At 42.3% G+C, this 25,511-nt stretch overlaps 1 protein-coding gene across 7 annotated transcripts in view; it reads right to left on the reverse strand.

Moving 5' to 3' along the window:
- STIM1 (stromal interaction molecule 1) overlaps positions 1-25,511 on the reverse strand; it is a 195,776-nt gene that overhangs the window by 49,278 nt on the left and 120,987 nt on the right. For all 7 annotated transcript variants that reach the window (XM_027115569.1, XM_027115571.1, XM_027115573.1 and 4 more), the window contains one exon: positions 4,597-4,711. In XM_027115569.1, coding sequence (XP_026971370.1) covers positions 4,597-4,711 — 115 coding nt within the window. The remainder of the gene's footprint in view (positions 1-4,596; positions 4,712-25,511) is intronic.

Here is a 25,511-nt window from a genome sequence, read left to right on the forward strand (position 1 = left end):
TACCGCAAAAAAAAAAAAGTAGCAGTAGTACTGCTACTCTCCCTACCTCAAGGATCTTAGAGAGATTGGAATTTGCAGCACCCTCCAACTATTGCCACACACACATACTCTCTTCTCTCACTATTACTACCCTATATAAGTCTGTGATCCAAACTATGCCAATCTGATTCTCCCTCCACTGTATCTGACTCTTGAGCAAAGACAGAGATGAAGAATGAATGTAGCCGAGACATATGAGAGTTACTAATTAGAAGAGGCCAATCCCGTAGTCCCTGATGCTGGGATCCCTGGAGTTGCCCTTGTTCTCAACTCTTCCTCAGCTCTACTAGTTCAGCTCTTCCTTACTTAATGACTTAATTTTGTATAATAAAGAATTTGGCTGGTTTTTATCTTTAGGTCAATTTCCCTGATTATAGGAGTATCTTTGTTATTCATGGTAGGCCCTTGGGTCACACTTGAGTTCATGCTAATGAGATGACTCTGGATGGGGGCTGGTCACCAGAAAGATCAACCATGTGACTAGAGAACTGGGGCTTTGAGCCAGGTGATATCAGCCCAGCCTTTGGGGAGGAATAGAAGGCTGGTGATTGAGTTCAATCATGTGGTCAATCAATCATGCCTAAGTTATAGGAAACCCCAATGAAAACTCTGGACAATGAGGCTTGGTTGAACTTCACAGTTGCATTGATGACTGATGTGCCAGGAGGGCAATATGTCCTGATTCCATGGGGAGAGGACACAGAAGGTCCACATTCAGGACCCTACAAGACTTTTCCATATGAGTGTCTTCTTTTTGCTGGTCCTAATTTTTATCCTTTATAATGAAATTGTAGTCATAAGCATAGCACTTCCCTGAATCCTAAGAGTTATTTAGTAAATTATTAAACCTGAGGGGATTGTGGGAACCCCTAATTTTGTAGCCAGTTGGTCAGAGCACAGGTGGTCTAGGAACACCCAGAGTTTATGGCTAGTTTGGTGTCTGAAGTGACAGTATTCTTGTTAGGTATTGTGCCCTTTTCTTATGAAGTCTGCACTAACCCTGGATAGTTAGTGACAAAATTGCATTACATTATTTCACTTAATCACTCTCTTTCTGCTTCATCTTCCTCATCTGTAAATGGAGACAAACGTAATATTTAAACTTCATAAGGTTTTTGTAAGAAATAAGAGTTAATATTTGTAAAGCACTCAGAACACTGCCTAGCACATAGTAAATACGATATAAACATTAGAGTAGTTTTGTAGTTGTTGTTGTTGTTTTTATTATTAAAGTCCAGAGCTGGCTAATGTAGAGATTATCAGGCTTTTCTGCTTAAATCTAAATAACACAGAGAAAAGGCTGGCCCCAACATTAGTCAGAAAATGTTAACAACATTAATCACATAGATGGTACTGGCATTAGTCAGCTAATGTTCTGAATACAAATGACCACTGCTGATATCTACATCATCTAGAAAAACTCAGGCCAGCCAGTTTGAGCCAGTGACAGGATAGTACATGTTTTTTGTAGCTCTGGAAATCGTAACTCCAGAGAGATTAGGGGCCTTACTTGGAATGAAACAAACTGTTGGGAGAAATAGTACACAAGAAGATTCTCACTTTTAGTTTGTCAAACCATCAGGCATGACACATGGTGAGCAAATCTTAAAATGGTACATATATATCACTTCTAGCTTAGCTATGAGCTACATCACTGTGCATTGAAATGTTTTTCTCTGCTCACCAGTAACGGGTACCAACTCTGCAAAACTCACTCCATTGTCTTCCATCTTCCTGCCATTTAGGACATGCTTGGTAGTGTTCTGATTAGTTGCTGAGTCCAGAAATAAAGTTCTTACCAGAAAATTGTCTTGAGCTGTTTTCTAATACTATGATTTAATCCCTCTGTTTCTGCCCTCTCTTGGTCACTTTCCCTTCCCAGCTACTTCTCTTTGGCTTTCAGAGAAGGTCAGGAATGCTCTCCCTGCCATCTTTCATTCTAAGTTCCGACTTTTGACACCCTCTCTTAAAACCCAGGCGCCATGGCCTCAAGTTATTACAGAAAAAGAAGAAAACTAAAATTAAATAGTACTGTTAGAAGATTTTTCCTGGCAGTGCTGGTATCATTCCAAAGATCATTTCTGTGCTTGATCTCTCATCAGTAGACAGCCTGAGTTGCTCAGGAGCTTATTAAACAAAAGCCCCCACAAGGATAACAATTTCCAGAAAGCTATCTATATAGCTAAATTATGCTTCTTCTAAATTGATTAAAAACAGAGTTAACAAGCATCAGCCTGTCCATCCTACAACCAGGATTAGAATCCAGGTCTTCCTGGGGCTTCCCTGGTGGTCCACTGATTAGGACTCCATGTTCCCAGTGCAGGGGGTACAGGTTCGGCCTGGTCAGAGAACTAGATCCCACATGCCGCAACTAAAAGATCCTGCATGCCTCAACTAAAGAGCCCACATGCCACAATGAAGATCCCACAAGTGGCAACAAAGATACCGCATACCACAACTAAGACCCAGAGCAGCCAAATAAATAAATAAAATATTTTTTAAAAAATCCAGGTCTTCCTGTTTAAATCTAATGTTCTCCATCTATATTATAGATGATCCCTTCCAGAATTGAAATTCCATAATCCTAGGTAAGAATTTTCTTTTTTAATTTATTTATTTTTGGCTGCACTGTGTCTTCATTCCTGCACGCGGGCCTTCTCTAGTTGTGGCAAGTAGGGGCTACTCTTCCTTGCAGTGTTCAGGCTTCTCACTGTGGTGGCTTCTCTTGCTGTGTAGCATGGGCTCTAGGCACATGGGTTTCAGTAGTTGTGGCACACAGGCTCAGTAGTTGTGGCGCACAGGTTTAATTGCTCCACAGCATGTGGGATCCTACCGGACCAGGGCTCGAACCTGTGTCCCCTGCACTGGCAGGCAGATTCTTAACCACTATGCCACCAAGGAAGCCCCCCTAGGTAAGAATTTAAACAAAAATAGAAACTGCCTCATTCCTACCAAAACTGGTCTTCTCTACAACCAGACCAGTGCTTTCAACCACGGTGGCATGGAAAAGCACTGGCCTAGAGAGCAGAAGGTCCAGGTCTAAGTCCTGGCTCCACTATTTACTAAATACAATGAACAAGTAACTTTATAAATTTAAAGGCCTGAGGGAGGAGATATGGGGATATATGTATATGTATAGCTGATTCACTTTGTTACAAAGCAGAAACTAACACATCATTGTAAAGTAATTATACTCCAATAAAGATGTTAAAAAAATTTTTTTTATTAAATAAATAAATAAATAAATAAATTTAGGCCTAAGGTTCCTCATCTGAAAAACCAGGAATGCTGGTGGTCACTTATTTTTAACTCTTCTTAGCATCAAGACATACCCTAAGAGACCCAGGGGAGAGATTGCTTCCATTCTTATTAGTATCAAAGGAAGCTCTAGCCATAGACACAAATGGAAAGGAGGCTAAGACACTGTTTTTTCCTTCCCTGTCAAGCCTCATACAATTAGACATGCTCTTTCACTCAGAATTCTGAAGCAAATGCTCTAGGAGAAAAAAAAAAAGGTAATCATAGTTTAGCAGTCTTACACATGAAAAAGATCTAAAGAGCTAAAGTTTTAAGTTTTTTGTTTTTTTTTTTTTTTTTTTTTTGCATACGTGGGCCTCTCACTGTTGTGGCCTCTCCCGTTGCGGAGCACAGGCTCCGGACGCGCAGGCTCAGCGGCCATGGCTCACGGGCCCAGCCGCTCCGCGGCATGTGGGATCTTCCCAGACCGGGGCACGAACCCGTGTTCCCTGCATCGGCAGGCAGACTCTCAACCACTGCGCCACCAGGGAAGCCCTAAAGTTTTAATTTAATAAGTTCAACATGAGTCAGCAGAGTGATTTGACTGCTGAGGGTACCAGTATCTAATCAGACTGCATTAACAGACACACAGGGTCCAGAACTGAGAAGCGGATGGTCCTGCTCGGCTCTGTGCTGATCAAACCACACCTGGGGGTCTGCGTCCAACTGTAGGAGCCATGATCTAAGAAATACATTAACAAAAGTGTCCATATGCAGGAGACCAAGATGAAGAGGAGGCTGGAAAAAAATGTTTTCTTCAAAGAACTAGGGCTATTTAACCTGGAAGAGAAGACTCGGGAGAGAGTTCAACTGCACTTCGACCCAACCTTTGAATCATCTAGGACTCAGCAGAGCCAGGACCAAGTGGGGAGCTTCAGAAGAAAGGGGCTGCCTCAAAAGGCCAGCAAGCTCCCTGTCTCTGGAGATGAAGCAGCCAAAGCTGTGAGGTTCCTTTGGGGGATGGGGGGAGCTGGTAAGGAGAGGTGTAGGGATAGGATAGGATTCGATAAGAATTCTAATGAGAACAACTCCCACTCTGTTTGGAGCATCTTCCCCCATTCTCAGCACAGTGACTCTCTTCAGTCTTACTCAGTCTCTATACAGTCTCTATTCAGTGACTGTATGTAGAACCATTTCAGTAATTTGCTCTTTACTAAGCATTTTATACTCATGTCCTTTAAAGGCCAAATTGCTACCCATCTTCTTCTCTCTTCTCTAAACCTTCCGGCAACTAGGATTGACAACCAAGCTGCCTATTACCTTCTGAAGACTTCCATGCCTTCCACAAGTCCTCTACGCTGATGAGCTTATCCTCACCATGGAAGGTGCTGTGTTTCACCGTTGGGTCGTGGTAATTGAGGTCTTCCCTCAGGAACTGCAAGGGAAAGCACATAAGTCACAAGAGATATCTGGGAGCCAGCCCACTAAGATCTCCTCACAGGTCACCTAGCTACCCACAGCACATCCCACCTGCCGGATGTACAAGTGTATCACATCACCCATGTATCCTTCCATGTGAATATGTCCTACTTACTAACTAGACTGCCTTTTCTTCTTTGTTATATGTTTCATTTGAGAAAAAAATAAACGTGAATAAGAAATTCCTTCCTCATATTTTTTAATTATGGAAAAGGAAGAATTAACAACTTTTGAGTACTCATTTACACACTAAGCAACATTCCAAGAGCTTATATTTTCTCATCTAATCTTCACAACTAATGAATTATCACACCTATTTTACAAATGAGAACAGTAATAGTCTTTAGTTATTTATTTATTTAGGCTGTGTTGGGTCTTCGCTGCTGCTCGCAGGCTCTTCTCTAGTTGCGGCGAGCGGGGGCTACTCTTCGTTGTGGTGCTGGGGCTTCTCATTGCAGTGGCTTCCCTTGTTGTGGAGCACGGGCTCTAGGCATGCAGGCTTCAGTAGTTGCAGCACGCAGGCTCAGCAGTTGTGGCTCGCGGGCTCTAGAGCAAGGCTCAGTAGTTGTGGCGCGTGGGTTTAGTTGCTCTGCAGCTGTGGGATCTTCCCGGACCAGGGTTCGAACCCGTGTCCCTTGCATTGGCAGGCAGATTCTTAACCACTGCGCCACCAGGGAAGCCCAAAAGCAGTAATAGTCTTAAAGAACACAGTTTGCCCCAAATTCTCAAAACATTAAGTTTAAAGAGATTTAATTACTTGCTGTGATGATTTTAAAATATGTCCACAATTCTTTGACAATCCTTCCATAAAAGTTGAATTCTTCTGCCCTTGAATATAGGCTGACATTAATGACTCATCTTCTAACAAACAGAATGTGGCAGCAATGATGTCAAATGACTTCCCAGGCTAGGTTAGAAAAGGCAGTATAGATTCCACCTGGCTCACTCCCTTTGGGGACACATGCCTTGGGAGCTCTGAGCCACCATGTAAGAAGCCTGGCTACTCTGAAGCTATCATTCTGGAGAGATAATGTGTAAAGACTATTTAGAGCTAGCAATGTCTGAGCAGCACAAGCTGTCTGAGTCTTCCAGCCCAGGAGTCAGACATGTGAGTGACTGAGACTTCAGGTGATTCTAGCCCCTAGATTTTGAGTTACTTCACCTGATGCCAAGTGGACACACAGGAGCTGTCCCTGATAAGCCAAGCCAAGATTGCAGAAACATGATAAAATAAATGTTTTTGTTGTTTGGAGCCACTAAGTTTGGGGGAAGTTTGTTATGCAGCATTAGATAACTGAAACATCTGCCCAGGGTTAGAGCTGATAAGTGATAGAGTTAGTATTCCAACCCAAGGTATCTGACTTTATAGTCTAAAGTTTTCCCCTGTACCGCATATGCTGTCCTTTAGTTATGTGGATTTTTTTTCACACTATACTTTTATAAGAAAAAAGAAAAGCAGAAGAAATCAAAGCTTTTAGAAATTTAACTGGTAATTAATTTCACAGATACTCATTCAGCCCAATCCTTAACCACATTAGTATGTATAAGATTGAACAGTGATCACTGCTTTCCACAGAGCCTCAAACATCAAAGAAATACGCAACTCTGATCACTACTCTCACAAGAACACATTTTAGTAGAATTTTCCGGAAATGTCTCTTATCCACCTTTCATGATCCCCAGGGTCCAAGAAAGGAAAGGGTCTGACCCAGAGTAATGTCAGTAAATGTTGCTGACTAAATGAACAGATGATTGACAGAATGGTCCCAGATTCCTTAAACTCATAATCGAGGGATGATTTTCTCCCCTGGGTTTTTCAGACATAAGACGTCTGGGCTTAAAGACTCAGGAGAGAAGTTTGAAGAGAGACCACACTGGATTACTCTCAACCTAGTCAGGGTATAGGCTGCTGAGCACAAGGAACTTGACAATGTTCACAACTATAACGTAGCACTGTCCAATACAACTTTCTGCAATAATGGAAAGCTTCAATATCTGTCCTGTCCAAACAACTGTCACTAGGCACAGGCAGCTATTGAACACTCATAATGTGGCTAGTATGACTAAAGAACAGAAATTTTTTAAAAATTAATTTAAGTTTAAATGGCCACATGTGGCTAATAGCTACATACTGGAGTACAGCTCTAGTGCAGTCTACTACCTGGGGTATAGGTACGGCCTAGCTACATTCCCATGGAGGCTAGAATCCTGAAGGGAAGTCAAGACCTCCAGCGAGATGAGGAGTGAAGAGCAGTGCCTAAGTTTAACAGTTCTCTGTGTCCTCCCCCCACAACTAAACTCAGGTTCCTTCTGACACGTGTGGGTTAGGTTCTCCAGCTCCCCAATGTCTCATCTGAAATTGGTGAGAGAATCTACTTTTTAATAAGAATTAGGTAAGTGACATGGTGAAGGGCCCAGAGCAAGGAGATTTTGTCAATTCTTAGAAAGGTAAACTGACTGAAGTATTTAACATGTTTGGATTTTTTAATCGTCAGCCCTTTAGACCGCCTAACATCCAATGTATTGTATGCTATAAATTGTGACTCTTAACATTTTTTCCCAAATTGCTACCCAGTATCCCAACTCCATTTATTAAATTATCTGTCTTTCCATGGAAGCAACCTAAATGTCCATTGACAGATGAATGGATAAAGAAGATGTGGTATATATACACAATGGAATATTACTCAGCCATAAAAAAGAATGAAATAATGCCATTTGCAGCAATGGATGGACCTAGAGATTATCATACTAAGTGAGGTAAGTCAGACAGAGAAAGACAAATATCATATGATATCACCTATATGTAGAATCTAAAAAACTGATACAAACTTATTTATGAAACAGAAACAGACTCACAGACATAGAAAACAAACTTACAGTTACCAAAGGAGAAATGGGGGTGGGTGGGGGATAAATTAGGAGTTTGGGATTAGCAGATATAAACTACTATATATAAAATAGATAAAGAACAAGGTCCAATTGTATAGCACAGGGAACTATATTCAAAACCTTGTAATAACCTATAATGGAAAAGAATATGAAAAAGAATATATATATACACATATATACATATATATATACACACACACATATATACACATACATATATCAATACATAAAAAACTGAATCACTTTGCTGTACACCAGAAACTAGCACAACATTGTAAATCAACTATACTTCAATTAAAATAAATAAATAAATGCCTTAGACCTTAAAAAAAATTATCTGTCTTTTACTCCCTTTTTGGAAAAATGCTATTTAATAAGAAGTAATTATAAAGTAATAACAACTACATATATAGTTGGGTATATTTCTAGCCTCTCCATTCTTTTGCACTAAACCATATTTTTTTGCTAGCACTTGACTATTTTATTATACTTTTTATTTTAATTCAGTTTTATTTTATTTTATGCTTTTAAAATTTTTCTAATGTCTTGACCCCCTCTTTCCATGGCTCTTTTATTTCAGAACATTTCTTGTCAATCTCAGTTACTTATTTTTCAAAACGAATTTTAAAACAATTTTGTTAATTTTATTGAGAGTCTGATTACTCTCACTGGGTGATAAGTAAGTGATGAAATCACTGGACCTTAAACACCACACCCTAGGACATATCAGGGAAGACACAGTTACAAGCAGTCTGAGACAGTCAGTCTGGAGGCAGAAATTCATTCATTCATTTATTCAACAAATACAAGATTTCTATGTTCCGGGCACTAGAAATGCAGTAAATAGTAAACAAAACAGACAAAAATCTTTGTCCTCATTGAGCTAACATCCAATTTGGGTGAGAGAGACAATAATTTGTATAAAGCAGAGAAGGTCAAGAGGGAAGGCCAAGAGTTGTGGTATTAGTGATTTATCATCTTCATTAGAGGTGTCAAGGAAAGTCTCATTAAGAAAGTGACTTTCAGGCTTCCCTGATGGCGCAGTGGTTGAGAGTCCACCTGCCGATGCAGGGGACACGGGTTTGTGCCCCGGTCCGGGATGATCCCACGTGCCGCAAAGCGGCTGGACCAGTGAGCCATGGCCGCTGAGCCTGCGTGTCCGGAGTCTGTGCTCCGCAATGGGAGAGGCCACAGCAGTGAGAGACCCGCATACCGCCAAAAAAAAGAAAGTGACTTTTAAGCAAATATCTGAAGGAGATGTTGGAGAAAGGCACACAGGATAACTGGAAGAGTATCCCAAGAACAGAAAATGGCAAATGCAAAGGCCCTGAGCCAAGAACAAGTATGTTCAAGGAATAGCAAGGAGGCCAGTGTGGCCAAAGAGAAACAAGTGAGGTGGTAACTAGCAGGAGATGAACTCAGAGAAGCAACAGGGGTACAGATCATAAAGGCTTTTGTAGGTCATCATAAGGACTTTGAGTTTTACTCTGAGATGGAAGCTGTTGGAGGAATTTGAAGAGATATGCGACACGATCGCATTTACATCTTTAAAAGCATTTCTCTGAACGCTGTGTTGAGAAGCAGACTATAGGAGGACAAGGGCAGATGCGGGGCAACCAGGTGGCAATTGCAATAATCAAGATGTGAGCTAATGGTGGCTTGAAACAAAGTAGTAATGTGGATATAATGAGAAGTTGTCAGGTTTTACATAAACTTTACAGAGATCAAATTTCTAATCCTCATAACTTTTTTAGTTTCGATTCATCAGGGGTCCTTTAAGGTATACCCTACTTTAGTCCCCCTAGGCTCTAACCCAGACCCTCTTAATCTAAGACTAGAGAAACACTTGTCATATGCAGGCCTTAGGAGCAGAAATGCCAAAATCCCCAAGGAAGAGGATTTTCTACCATTATCAGCTAACTCCAGGAAACCATGTGATGAGATATACCAGCTACTTTTAGGGAGCCAACAAGAAACAGACTGCTTTTTATAGCCAAGCCTGGTCATTGAGGTGTATGGAGAGCAGAGAAGCTCATGGGAAGAAGGTGCAAGGAGTATCCGCACAGGGGCTCACATCAGGCTCTGCTGGTACCACAAAGCATGCAAAGAAAGAGTAAGGTCAGAAAACAAGGCCAGCAAGAAGGTGGTGCCAAACAAGGAGGGTGGGCTGACAGAAGCTATACCTGAAGGAAGGGCCAGATGCTGGATGGAACCTCTTTAGAGAACAAGGAAGTGCGGCTGCAACAATCAGGCTTTTTTCTTTTTTTTTTTTTTTTTAACATCTTTATTGGAGTATAATTGCTTTACAATGGTGTGTTAGTTTCTGCTGTATAACAAAGCGAATCAGCTATACACATACATATATCCCCATATCTCCTCCCTCTTACGTCTCCCTCCCACCCCTCTAGGTGGTCACAAAGTACCAAGCTGAGGCTTTAAGGGGAGGAAAGGCGGTGTACTGTAAATATAAAGAGTTCAGAACCTTTAGAAACAGACCCCTTCCTATGTGACTTTTGGGCAAGCTACTTAGCATCTCTGAGCCTGTATTCCCCTCAAAATGAGGGCTAATTATCCCTCTCATTTGAGTGTGATAAGGATTAAATGACTCATGTTTGCACAAGTCATAGACTGCCTTTGCACATGTCTTTTAATGGCCCACAGAGCATTTTATAAATTGAAACTATATATAAAAATCACAGGGACTTCCCTGGTGGTCCAGTGGTTAAGACTCCACACTCCCAACACAGGGGGCCTGGGTTCAATCCCTGGTCAAGGAACTAGATCCCACATGCTGCACTAAGAGCCTGCAAGCCACAACTAAAGGAGCCCACATGCCACAACTAAAAAGATCCTGCATGCCGCAATGAAGATCCCGCGTGCCACAACTAAGACCCAGCTCAGCCAAATCAATAAATATTTTTTTAAAAAATCAAATTTCACCCCAAAAGTCCAGCTCTCTTTAAAAGAACAATTTAAAGGTCTAGCAACACTGAGCTCCAGTGACAACTCTGGAATTTTATTTGGGAGAGGCTTAAGGGCTACAATTTGATTGGAAGGGAGGGTGGTGGCTAAGGGACTTGTCATGAGGTTGTGTTTGCAAAGCAAGCACATTGTTTTTATGTAGATCATTCATTACAAATTAATTTTATAATGCAACATTTTATGAAGATGTTTTTGTTTACATTTTACTTAAAATTAAGAAAAAATTAATTGTCCGTATCAAACAGTATTATACATAAGTCGCAATTTGGGGCAGCTTAGAGGTGGGGCAGTTGGTCCTGAGGAAGATAACAAGGGTTTCTTTTTTTTTTCTTAATTAAAAAAAATTTTTTTTCCTTTATTTATTTATTTTTGGCTGCATTGGGTCTTCGTTGCTGAGCGCGGGCTTTCTCTAGTTGTGGCGAGCGGGGGCTACTCTTCGTAGCGGTGCGCGGGCTTCTCACTGCAGTGGCTTCCCTTGTTGCGGAACACGGGCTCTAGGCACGTGGGCTTCGGCAGCTACAGCACACAGGCTCAGCAGTTGTGGCGCACGGGCTTAGTTGCTCCGTGGTATGTGGGATCTTCCTGGACCAGGGCTTGAACCTGTGTCCCCTGCATCGGCAGGCGGATTCTTAACCACTGTGCCACCAGGGAAGCCCAACGAGGGCTTCTTGATCAAAGATGATTATTCTGTGCTCCCACAGTCCCTGTGTATACCCTAATCAGTCTTGTTATGCGTCTACCTCCCCTACCAAACCATATACCCTCTGATAGACGGTCCCAGTTACCCAGCCATAAACATAGCATACAAGAAAATTGTACAGAACTAGAACTTTGATGTCCAATATACTTGAGGTAGGCATTATCACATATTACTCTGAACACTGTCCCACATCCAGCTAATGGCTAGTGTCTGATATAAGACAAAGTTTAAAAGCAACAAAAAGCAAAACCAAAACAAAACCAAAGAGGCAACTTTTGGCTCCCACAACAAGGATTTACTATTTCGGACTCAGAACAAGCAGCTCGTCTCTCAGGAAGGTCTAAGGAGGCTCCCTGAAAGTCCTGCCTTACCAGGGGGAATACAGCACTGGCTAGAGCTGCAGCTCAACAGCTCTCTGAAGAGCCAAGGGACCAGTTGTTACTAGGTATATTTAGTTCTATGAGCTCAGAAAAGTGATCTCCCTGGCAGTGGCACAAAGCATGCAACCCCATCCCAAGTGAAGCAGTAGTGAGGGGGTGTGGGTGAGAGCAGACAGGAGGGGAGACATGTCTCTAGAATTCCCAACAAAACAGGCCCAGCCAGCTTCATCAGGGAACAGAATTCACTGAGGTAAAGCTTGAAGAGGAGCAGCACATCTGTGGGTGCAGGAATCAGGCAGGTCTCCTGCGTTCTTGCCTGGAAGCAATTACTCCTCCTTCCCCTTTCCACCCTTGTTCCCCACTGCTGATGCACCACATCTCCCAAACCACACCACCACAGCACCACCCCCGCTTCCCCACACATACAATGTTTAGAACCCACAACACACGTGCCCCAGATCTGAGAAGCTTCCCAACTCTTGTTTACCACGTGAACATCTAGCAAGGACACAAATTTTAGATACAACAGCTCTGAATGTCACTGGTACAGAATGCTGGGGACATGGACATCTCAGGGGTGAAAAATCTGTCCTCAGTGAGACCAGAAGCTATTGCTCAAAGTCAGGGAGAGAACGGGCTTCCCTGGTGGCGCAGTGGTTGAGAGTCCGCCTGCCGATGCAGGGGACACGGGTTTGTGCCCCGGTCCGGGAAGATCCCACATGCCGCAGAGCGGCTGGGCCCGTGAGCCATGGCCGCTGAGCCTGCGCGTCCAGAGCCTGTGCTCCGCAACGGGAGAGGCCACAACAGTGAGAGACCCGCATTCGCAAAAAAAAAAAAAAAAAAAAAAGTCAGGGAGAGGACAGTCATTTCTCACTCACCTTTGTACATCTAGTCTCACTTCTGCCAGTCCATCTACCACATTAGTCACCAGAATGACCTTTGTAAAGTATAAATCTAACTATACCAATGTACCTACTTAAAATCTCATGACTCCCCATTACCAATAGGATAAAGCCCTAGCCTCTTGGCCTTACATTCAAGGCCTTTTACAATCTGCCCCATAGACTAACTTTCCAGTCAGCTTCCTGGCCATTCTCCCTCCCTATCAGACATCTACACTCCAGGCCAGGGGTCAAGAAACTATGGCCATGGGCCAAATCCAGCTTGCTGCTTGTTTTTGTAAATAAAGTTTTATTGGAACTCGGCCACATTCATTCATTTATGCACTATCTATAGCTGCTTTCATGCTTCAAAGGCAGACTTGAGTCGTTGTGACAGACTGTGTGGTCAGCAAAGCCTAAAATATTGACTATCTGACCCTTAATAGAAAAAGTTTGCCAACATTTGCTCTAGATACATCAAGCCACTTCAGGCCCCTTGAACAAACTAAACCATGCTCTTTTTCCTTTACACAAGGGGCTCCTTTTAAAATGTTTCTCCTTCTCTTTATCTGCTGAAGAAAAAGTCACTGCCTATGTGAAGTTTTCCAGACCTCTCCCAAGCAAATTAATTGCCCTATCCTATTTGTTCTCTTAGTCCTCAGAGTATATATCTATGACAGTATTTATCCCATTATACCATAATTACTATTTAATTACCCCCTTTTTACTCCCCCTAAGCAACTCAAATACAGAAACTGTGTTTTATTTGTCACTTATCTCTTTATCCGGCATCTTGCAAATTTTCTGGAACACCTAAATAAATAATTAATTTAGCTCTGTAAGCCAAGCTCCAAGCATAGAGCCTGGCACAGAGCAAGGTGTGTGGTTATTAAATAACTGAATGAGTATCTCTCACTTGAGCTTGTCCTAGAACACCCAGAAGAATGCTTAGCTTAGAGTAGGTACTCAATGCATATTATGTCTACTATACAGAAGAAAGAAAAAGGTCCCCACATTGCCAGCCAGTCTAAAACAAAGATATCCAGCTAGGGGCCAGAGGGTTACACTGGCTTGGGTTCAGTGTAACATTATGGTTTAGAGCTTGATTCTAGAGCCAGGCTGCCTGGGTTTGAATCCTGGTTCTACCACTCACTTTCACTGTATTAGTCACATCATTTGTAAAATGGACATAATAGTCCAAACTTCATAATACGCTTATATTGAGGGTATTATAAATGGATTAATTCACATAAAGAACTTAGAATAGTACCTGGCACAAAATAAGCTCTCCTATGTATGAATTGAGCTCTCCTAAATATTAATACATTTGATATACTATAAGAGGAATATAAAGATACTAAGAATGTGCAATCCTGAAGCCCACTATTACAATGATGCTGATCTCTCATATGTAAAGGAGACACACAGAGGAGGTAGAAGACAGATATTTCCTAAGTGCTTGCTACGCGAAGACCATGTGCCAAGCGATCAGCAATAGACAAGGCACTGTAATCTACTGACCTCTAAGGCCCTTTCCATTCTACTCTATGTTCCTTACTTTGAAAGCTTTAACTCCATTTAAAACAGAGATTTCACAACCTTGGCAAGACCCTCCCTGCCTTCTTTGCCACATCAACTGTCACTTCCTCCCAACCCCAATGATAATGAAATACTTGAAGTTCTCTGAAAGTACCAGGCTCTTGACCAGTCTCATGTCTTTGCACATACTGTTCCCTTAGCTAAAACACTCTCCTTCTCCCATCATCTCTTCAGACCAAAACGACATATCAGCAACTCTGTACATGGGTAAAACTAACTTAGGTCTTCCTCTTCCGTGACTCCATCACAGTATCCACTTATCCTACTGCAGTATCCTCATCTGTTTACATGGCTATTTCCACAACTAGAGGAACTTCTTCTAAGGCAGCAACTTCACCTTCCCTTTTACTCCTATATATCTAGTACCCAGCACACATGCAGGTACAGAGAATCTCTCTGAGGTCGATGATAAAGCTTAGTCCTTGTCATGGAATCATCTTTGATGTCCTCAGGCCATGACATTGGTCACATGACACAGATCAAATCCTAGAGGCAGCATCTGAAGTTGCAACTTGCTAGGTACCTGGCCAGAATGGCAAAGACTAAGAAATTTTGACATCTCCAGTCTTGCAAACTATCGGGACCAAAGTATCCAAGCTAGCCAAGGACCACTGCCAGGGGAATCTTATGAAAGGGGGATAGAAATGGATCACTAATTTAAAAATATTTCCCCAGACAGAAAGGATTATCTTCTTGGGGTCAATACTGCTACATTTACATAGGAGGAATACACAGCACTGGACAGAATGTGTTATGGGTAAAAATGTTTTTAAAAACTGATGAGTTTGGGTCTTCCCTGGTGGCGCAGTGGTTGAGAGTCCGCCTGTCAATGCAGGGGACACGGGCTCGTGCCCCGGTCCGGGAGGATCCCGCATGCCGCGGAGCGGCTGGGCCTGTGAGCCGTGGCTGCTGGGCCTGCGTGTCCGGAGCCTGTGCTCCGCAACGGGAGAGGCCACGGCAGTGAGAGGCCTGCGTACCGCAAAAAAAAAAAAAAAAAAAAAAAACTGATGAGTTAGAGGGGACTTCTGGCTTGACAGTGTGAGAAGCTCCATAGAACCACTCTCCAGTGAAAGTGGCAAAAGTTATTTTTTAAAAGCAATCATTCATTATGTGACATATAACAGAAAGTTAAAGATCCTTAATATAAGAGCACCTAGAAACCAAACAAAAGATGAGCAAAAGATATAAAAATATTTTTATAAAGAAGAAATATAAACAAACATGTATAAACTTTCAACTTCATAAGCAGTCAAAAATTAAAATGAATACCATTTTCCCATCCCTTGAAAAGGCAGCTATGAAAGGATTGGTAATAACTAGTGCTGGACATAATGAGCACTCTGTCATTGTTGGAGAAGGTATACATCCATAGCTTTTCAGGTGGACAATTTGTCAGTGTATATCAATACTTAAAAGGTGTCTAGCCTCTGATTTAACAGCTCTGACTGTAGGCATCCAACCTGAAGAAATCTTCACGCAAGTCCTAGGAGTCACGTATAAGTAGGTGTATCGAAGCATTTTTTGAAATAACAAAAAATTTGAAACATGATTGTACATAAATGAAGAAATTGTTGAAGTAATACATACTAACTCCTACCAGGCAATACTCTGCAGCAGATGAAAAGAGCTCTATAGTGTGGACATGAAAGTATTTCTAAGACATAGTGATATGAAAAACAAGGTGTACAATAATACTGAATCACACACTCCTGTTTACGTTTATATGGTTATGGACCTGTTTACATATATATGGCATGCGTGTGTCTGTGCATGCCTAGAAAAAAGTCTGTAATAATGCATATCAAGATGCTGATGGTTTCCTCTGCCCAAGGCACTAGGACTGGGAGAGGAGGAATGAAAGGGGCTTTACGTAATTTACTTCATTCTAGGTTATTTGGGTTTTTTTAATAAGCATGTTTTTACGGATGACAAATAACTTTCATTATCACAGAAAACTTGGAAAATGCAAATATATAATCTCTGATACCGTAAAAAAAAAAAAAGCCATCATTCAAAATCTCTAGAAATTGTCCTAGGGCATATAGCAAATGAAGAAACATTTGCTCAAGAAGATCTACTAAAACTCAGTAAGAACAGTGAGAGTCTGTAGTATTTTAATTAACACTTGCTCCCTCTCTCTCTCCCCACTGCCAAATCAGTAAGACAGAAACTCCATTCCAGACTGGTGCAGCTGAGAACACAGGGCTCCCTCATCCCCAAGCTCCCAGTTGGAAGGCTATGTCTCCTCCTTCTTCCAGTTACCTGTTGCTAAAGCTAAGTTCTAGGTGAATCCAGCAAAGAAGTGGGCCTCCCTACTTCCACCCAGCCCCCACTCATGGGGCAGGGACTTCACCTTGGATGCAGAGCCACTGAGCATACTGGGGACCTGACTGCCATTTCCCTAGCTTATAAGACAGCAATTATACTCTGGGAGAGGCAAGCCAAGAAGGCACGAGGCTACTGCCATCCCTCCACCAAGTGCTCAGCTCCTAAAATGGGGGTGTCACTCAAAGAGAAGAACGTCATCGTCCCTACCTCCAACTCCAGAACCATAGCTCAGAGTTCTTGCCTGGTAGGAGAAGCAGGCTTTAGAGAGTTTTGAACCTCTCCCCAAAGGAAATTATTTTATTTGCAACAGAATATGAAGAAGTTTAAGACCAAGGGCTCTCTGAAAAACAGTGAAAGTTCTGGTGAAAGGCAATTGGGAGGAGAGGGGTGGATTTATTGGAGATATAGGCTGAACTGCAGGGTAAAGAATTTGCTGACTGGGAACAGAGACAGCTGGGAGGAGCCCTCCTCTTGTAAGAACAAATCTCAAACACTGATCTCAGGAACTATCCTTTCAAAGGAGCCCTAATATGAGTGGATCAGTCTGTGGAGAAAATTTATGCCCCAGGGCATTGTTGAAAACAATAGAGTAATCAGATGGCAACTAACAGAGCTTAACAGCTGAGTGGGGCCAGAAGAAGACAGAGTCAAAGACAGCCCTGCCAAAACCATTGCCATCCAAAGGTGACTGTGGGCATATCCAAAGCTGCACCCTCTGAGAAGCAACATCAGAGGCTTCACACCGTCAGGAGGTGGTGGGAACAGACCACTGAAATAATCTTTCCAGTCACCAAACAAACAAACAAGTAAATAATAACAAGCCCCAGAGGGGTTGGACCAGTAGCCAGAATTGCTCCAGTATATGATCAAAAACATCCAGTTTCTAACAATACATATATCGTTTCATATATATATATATATATGTATATATATATATATGGCATGCGAATTAACAGGAAAGTATGAGCCATACACCAGAAAAAAAGCAGGCAACAGAAACTGTCTGTGAGAGCAAGCAAATTTCAAATTTGACAAAAAAAGGCTCCAAAGTAGCCATTATAAATATCTTCAAAGACTAAAGGAAACCAGGATTAAAGAAGTAAGGGAATGTGTGGTGACAATGTCACATCAAATAAAGAATATCAATAGACAGAAATTACAAAAAAGAACCAAAGGTATGTTGTGGAGTTGAAAAGTATAGTAACTAAAAGAGGAGCTCAACAGCAGCTCTGAACCAGCAAAAGACAGAATTAGCAAACTGGAAGATAGGCTGAAGGAGATTACACAATCCAAAAAACAGAGAGAAGAAAAGAATGAGAAAAAATGAGCAGTTCCAGAGAAATGTGGAACACCATTTTGCTCATATGCATAATGGAAGGATCAAAAGGCAAGGATGGGGAGTTCCTTGGTGGCCCAGTGGTCAGGATTCCGGGCTTTCACTGCTGTGGCCCGCGGTTCAATCCCTGGTCGGGGAACTGAGATCCCACAAGTCGTGTGGTGTGGCCAAAAAAAATTAAAAGTAAAAATAAATAAAAGGAGAGGATGAAGAGAAAGGAGCAGAAAAAATATATATATATAGAAAGAAATAATGTCTGGGAATTTCCCAAGTTTATTGAAAAGCATTAATCTACCTATCCAGAAAGTTCAACAAACTTCAAAGAGGATAGGATAAATGCAAAGAGATCCACAGACACATCACAGAAAAAGCTAAAAGCCAAAGGCAAGGAGAAAATCTTAAAAGCAGCAAAAGAAAAATAATTCATTACACATAAAGGAAGCCAAATAAAAATAACAGCCTACTTCTCATCAAAAACAATGGATGCGGGACATCCCTGGTGGTGCAGTGGTTAAGAATCCTACTGCGAGGCTTCCCTGGTGGCGCAGTGGTTGAGAGTCCGCCTGCCGATGCAGGGGACATGAGTTCGTGCCCCGGTCCGGGAAGATCCCACATGCCGCGGAGCGGCTGGGCCCGTGAGCCATGGCTGCTGAGCCTGCGCATCCGGAGCCTGTGCTCTGCGACGGGAGGGGCCACAGCAGTGGGAGGCCCGCGTACCGCAAAAAAAAAAAAAAAAAAAAGAATCTGCCTGCCAATGCAGGGGACATGGGTTCCAGCTCTGGTCCGAGAAGATCTCACATGCCTTAGAGCAGCTAAGCCCGTGCGCCACAAATACTGAGCCTGCGCTCTAGAGCCCGTGCTCCGCAATGAGAAGCCACCTCAATGAGAGGCCGGAGCACCACAACGAAGAGCAACCCCTGCTCGCCGCAACTAGAGAAAGCACTAGCGCAGCAACGATGACCCAGCGCAGCCAAAAATTAATTTAAAAAAAAAAGTGAAGGCAAAATAAACACTGAAAAAATGCATTGCTAGCTGACACACCTGATATTGATAAAAAGCACTAAAGGACATTTTTTAAGGTTAGTAAGGGACCCCAGATAGTAATTTGAATCCATGTAAAAAAATAAATCTGTTCCTTTTTAAATAAATGCATTCATCCACTTAACAATATTTATAGAGTACCAACACTGAGCACTATTCTAAGTACCAGGGATTTAGCAGTGAACAAAACAGATCCCCTGCACTTATGGATTAAATGATAGAATCCAGAAGGTGATTAAGTCCTTAAAAATAAAAAAAAAGCCAAAATAACAAACAAAAAAAGGAAGTGATGTGTAATGAGGATGTAGGTGCCAGAAATGCAGTAGGCTTGCAGATTTCATTATTACATAGGGTAGTCTGGGAAAGGTCTCATTGATAAGGAGAAGTATGAGAAAAGACAAAATATTGGGAAACATGAGGGAGTTATCAAAGTGGATATCTAGGGGAAGAATATTCCAGACAGAGGTAAGAGCTAGAACAAAGGCCCTAAGACAGGAAAAACAAGGAGTGTTTGAGAAACAGCATGGACTGTGGCTGAAGTGAAAGACCAAAGGAGATAGATGAAGAGGAGGAGATCCTAATGATAAGTGGAAGCCAGGTCACATAGGACCTCACTGACTCTTTTTTTTTTTTCCGGCTGTGTTGGGTCTTCATTGCTGTGCGCGAGCTTTCTCTAGTTGCAGCGAGCAGGGACTACTCTTCGTTGAGGTGCACGGGCTTCTCGCAGTGGCTTCTCTTGCTGCGGAGCACGGGCTCTAGGCGCGTGGGCTTCAGTAGTTGCAGCATGCGGGCTCAGTAGTTGTGGCTCACGGGCTCTAGAACACAGGCTCAGTAGTTGTGGCGCACGGGCTTAGTTGCTCCGCGGCATGTGGGATCTTCCCGGACCAGGGATCGAACCTGTGTCCCCTGCATTGGCAGACAGATTCTCAACCACTGCGCCACTAGGGAAGCCCTGGACCTTGCTGACTCTTGTGTTAACTTTGGCTTTCACACTAAATGAGAAATGGAGCTAAAACAGGGTTTTGAGCAGAGGAGTGAAATGATCTGGTTTACATCTTTTAAAGCTCTCTGGTTGCTACACTGAGAATAGACTGTAGACATGGTGATCTGTTATGAGGCTGTTGAGTCTCAGTACCTACAGTGGAGTAGGGGTGCGAAATGATTAAATTTTGGACATATTTTGAAGGTAGAACCCACTGGATTTACCAATGGATGTGGGGATGAGAGGAATTATGGATGATTCAGAGTATTTTTTGGTCCAGGCAATGGAAATAATGGAGTTGCCTTCAACTGAGATGACAAAGGCTGTAGGAAGAGAAGGTTTTGGATGAGGTGACATTTAGAACCCAGTTTGGGTCATGGTAAGTTTCAGATCCCTTTCAAATTCTTAGAAGGGGACTTTGGGAGTTTGGGATGGACATATATACACTGCTGTACTTAAAACAGATAACCAACAAGGACCTACTGTATAGCCCAGGGGACGCTGCTCAGTATTATACAGCACCTTAATGGGAAAAGAATTTGAAAAAGAATAGATACATGTATATGTATAACTGAATCACTTTGCTGTATACCTGAAACTAACACAACATTGTTAATCAACTATGCTCCAATATAAAATAATTTTTTTTAATTTCTCAAAACAAGATATACAAATGATCAATAAGCACATGAAAAGATGTTTGGCAAAATTAATCACCAGGGAAATGCAAATCAAAACCATAATGAGATATTATTTCATATCCACTAGGATAGCGATAATTTAAAAAATCAGATAATAACAAGTGTTAGGATATGGAGAAATTAGAACCCATGCTCTGCTGACATGAATGTAAAATGGTTCAGCCACTTTGGAAAACAGTCTGGCAGTTCCTCAAAGGGTAAACATAGTCAACATATGACCCAGCAATTCCACTCCTAAGTATATACCCAAGAGAAATAAAAACATCTGTCCACTGGGAATCCCCTGACGGTCCAGTGGTTAGGACTCCGAGCTTTCACTGCCGTGGCCCGGGTTCAATCCCTGGTTGGGAAACTAAGATCCCACAAGCCGTGCAGTGTGGTCAAAATAATAAGAATTTTTTTTAATTCTTTAAATAAAATAAAAAATCTATCCACAAAAACCTGTACCATAGCAGCATTATTCATAACACCCAAAAGGTAGAAACAACCCAAATATCCATCAACTGATGGGTGAATAAGCAAAATGTAGTGTGTCCATACAATAGAATATTGTTCAGCCATAAAAAGGAATCAAGTTCTGATACATGCTACAACATGGATGAACCTGGAAAACATTATATTAAGTGAAATAAGCCAGTCACAAAGGACCACATATTATATGATTCCAATATGAAATGTCTAGAATAAGCAAATCTTTAGAGACAGAGAGTAGATTAGGGCTAGGGGGAATAGGAGGACGGGGACAATAGCTAATGTGTATTAGTTTTCTCTCTGAGGTGACAAAAATTTTCTAAAACGGACTCCAGTGATGGTTGCACATATCTGTGAATACAGTAATAACCATTAAATTGTACATTAATAACCATTAAATTGTAAATGGGTACATTATATGGTATGTGAATTATATCCCAATAAAGCTATTTTTTAAAAACTGGTGGGTTTGACCAGGGCCAGGCAAACTTTTTCTGTAAAGGGCCAGACAGTAAATATTTTAGACTTGGTGAGCCATACAGTCTGTTACAACTACTCGACTCAACTCTGCTCTTCTGTGAAAGTAGCCATGGACAAGATGTAGATGAATAAGAGTGGCTCTGTGCCAATGAATCTTTACTTATGGACACTGAAATTTGAATTTCATACAGATTTCACATGTCACAAAATTCTTCTTTGGATTCTTCTCCCAGCTATTTAAAAATGTAAAAGCTATTCTTGGGAGATTGGGATTGACATATATACACTAATATGTATAAAGTAGATAAGTAATAAGAACCTGATGTATAAAAAAATAAATTAAATTAAATTCAAAAAAATTTTTTAAAAAAAAAATAAAAGCTATTCTTAGTTTGTGGACTCTATAAAAAACAGGAAGGGGGTCATATTTTGCTGACCCTGGACTAAATGCACCTAATCCTCCCTCCATTATGGCTTCAAGTACTAAGGAAATCTCTCTCCCTTACAATCCCCATGAACAAGAGTCAGTTTTGATTCCCCTTTCCGTTTTTCCCCCACACTCACTACCATTCCTATGCATGGCTTTCCAACACCCTGGGAAATACAAACCCAGCCAAGTACTCAACAGCAGGAAAACCTCCCGGACTCCATTTCCAAAATAGAACATCAACTTGGTAAGAGTTGAGGGCTCACCATGTGTTCTTTATAAATGCCACTCACCTTTGGGCACTGAGTGGATAGAGGAAAAGGCTTGGGAACAGAGAATATAAGAGAGTAAGGCAAACTCATGCCTCCTCTTTAAGAACCTTCTGGCTCCTAATCAACTCTAAGAGGGAGAATTTAGGCTTATGTGTCAATGAGCAATATAAAAAAAAAATCCTTAAGAGCAGAATCTCATTTTAGAGCATGATGGTACCACAAGAGAAGGCAGAAGGGATGAGTGAAGACATGAAGCCTCTATTAAGAGGCATTTGTTCATTCATTTGCCCAACCAGCATCTTCTGAGTAGTGACTATGTGGCATTGCCTATGCTGGTATCTGAGGACACAGAGATTAATCAGACATATTGAAAGCACCTGGGTGAGTCAGCTATATGGAGGAAAGTCAGTCCCTGAAGGCAAGAACCACTGTCCTATGTGGAGGAAAGGGCTACGGCTCAATCCCAAAGGCAGAGCCCAGAAACACTTTCTCCAATCCTCTCAACCCCACACTGCCTGAGACCTCACAGAATTTTCCACTCTGAACTAATCAGGGAACTTGCTCACCACCCAGAGATACCAGAAGACTTGTGAAGGGACATACAGGAAAAAACCTCACCGATACAGACTCGAATCCCATCTCTGCCACCTACTCACCACATCACTTTAAGTCTGTAAAATGCAGACTACCTCACAGTTACAGTGTGGAGACAATGAGATCATGTAAGGCACAGTCCCTCACAGTACCTGTATGTAGAAGGTGCTTCAGGAATGTTTGACTATTCTGAACCTGGGTCGCTTGGCAAGAGGGGTCACACTGTGGAAAATGATGTATCCTGAGTGAACCAGCTCTGAGTCCCAGCAGCTTCTAAGCCCCTCCTTCTCAAGATGCAGGGCTGCTAGGTGAAAGAGGGCCTGGTTCTTAGCCGATCATGCCATGCTGCTGAGGTGCATGCCTACCTGACCTACCCCCGGGAGGGCCTGAGGCTGCTGGGCACTGAGGGCAGAAGAGGACAAGCTGCGTACCAACTGCTACTATTGAAATGTTCATACAGCGTTATGGTTTACAAAGGCTTCTTTACATCCATTATCTTATTTGAGCCTTTCACCAGCCGTCAAAGGGATATATTACCGGTATCGCTATCTTGTAGATGAAGAAACTATTCTCTAGACATCTCCCTACTTGATGTCTCCCAAACTTGCCCTTTTCTTTTTTTGCCTCCTGCCTTTACTCATAAAGTTCATCTTGCCTGGAATGCTCCTCCTTCTTTCTTCATTGGTAAACCCTGCTCCCCTTTGAAAACCAAGTTCCAGTTTGATCTGCTTGGCAAGGCCTGCTCCTGACGTACCTTCAGTCAGAATTAGAGGCATCTCTGTTTAAAATCCTTCTAGCTCATCATCTTTGGGATAAAATCCAAGTTTCTCAGGATGGCAAGAATCTGGCTTATGCCTGCCTCTCCAACCTCATCTCCAACCTCTCCCTCCCTGCCCCACCATTACCTTCTATGCTCAAAGTAAAACAACCACTGATTCACAGATCCCAAAAGGACATCATACTCATTCCTCCACTTGCTATACCTTTCTCTTCTCAAGGCTAACTCCTATTCATCTCAGGCATCACCTCTTCTGTGTCGTCTTTCCTGGCACCCTAGGATGGGTTAAATTCCCTCTTCTGTACTTACAGAGCATGCAGTGCTCATCTCTGGTCACAATACCTGTTAGGATTGAACACGTGTGTCTTTCTGCCTCACTAATACGTGAGCTCTCTGCAGGTAGAAAATCTGTCTTCCTTATTAGTCTTTGCATACCCAACATCCAGCACAGACCAGACACTAAATATGTTTAGAGAAGGAAGACAGAAATAAGGGGATGGGGAACACGAGGACAAATAAGGGGTGGTGGTGGTCATGGATCCTCAAGTGAATCAGACATTGCATTGGAAACCAATTGTTTCTAATGCCATTAAGTACACTGAATGTGATGCACATGCAGATACAGACATGCACTGAGAGACTGGCATAAATATAGAGACAAACAAACACAAACACCAGTTAGGTCTGAAGACAAGCAGGACCTTAGGAGCCAGTGGCTGATTCCTCCTTAGACAGGAAGATCCAGAAGCTTACTTAATACCTGAAGTTGATCTTTTCTCTCTCTGCTGGCTTGACCATTTCTGGCCGTAGATGACCCTTGCATTCTGCCTACCACTTTGTAGGGCCCAGATCCTGCCTAGACTAACAGCAGCTTTGGACTCCTGATCATACTTCCTGGCTCTGTTTTTGCCCCCAGGTCCTGCACACCGTACTGCACTGTAACCTTTCGCTCCTAATCTTCTCCTTGATCTCTGACCTGGCTCATGGGCCTTCTCTCAGCTCCTACCTCCTTGGCTCAGTGTTCCTCCCCTCCTCTACTTCTTATGCACACAGACACATCTAAATACAGAAAGGCACAAAATGATGTATACACACCCACAAAGAAACAAACACAAAGGCACATATAGACATATACACATATATGGACACACACACAGAAGCCTTACAAGTACAACTAATCCCTGCCATTAACAGGATTGCCATCCAGAATAGACAAAGCAGACTCACCAACAAAGATGGGAGGAAGGAAAACAACAGTCTGCTTAGTGAGAAAGAATTTCCCTATCTGTCAAAGCAAACCACCGTCTGGGTTTTCCTGGAAACATGAGTGGAACCATCTGGGGGAGCTGCTGCTTCACCCTGTATCTGGCTAAGGCACTAGGACAGATTGCAAACGACGCTTACTCCCTCTGATGTGTAGCTCAGTTTGTCTAGCAACCAGTACCCCTCCCTGAGTGCTGGCTGACAATGTGTCTTCTGCTACACCAGCACATGTTAGATTACCTCACCCCTATTCCTCTTGAAACTCCCACAGTCTCCTGTGCACACCACCATTACAGCCCTGAAGATGTGCTGTTGTCATTGCCAGTTTACATACCCGCCTCTCTCACTAGCCTAAGGGCTTATGAATGGCAAAGAGTGTCTTATTTTCATCTCTATTCTATTCTACAGATGAGGAAAGTGAGCCTCCGAATTACTTGGCCTTATAGCTAGTACGCTGCCGAGCTTGCATCTGAACTCAGGTCAGACCCCACAGCTCATGCTTAGACTTTTAAAAGTCAATTTCCAGATACTTTATTCTAAGAAACTCACAAAATGCCAGGAAGCCCTCCTAGAAGTTAGGGCTGAATGCCTGAGGAAGGCCACAGAGCTTGGACTCACTGGGGTTGTAGCCTGGAAGCTGACTATGAGG

The sequence above is a fragment of the Aethalodelphis obliquidens genome, unplaced genomic scaffold, assembly GCF_003676395.1.
Source record: "Aethalodelphis obliquidens isolate GAN/ISIS:26980383/991018 unplaced genomic scaffold, ASM367639v1 scaffold14, whole genome shotgun sequence".
NCBI classification, from domain to species: Eukaryota; Metazoa; Chordata; class Mammalia; order Artiodactyla; family Delphinidae; genus Aethalodelphis; species Aethalodelphis obliquidens.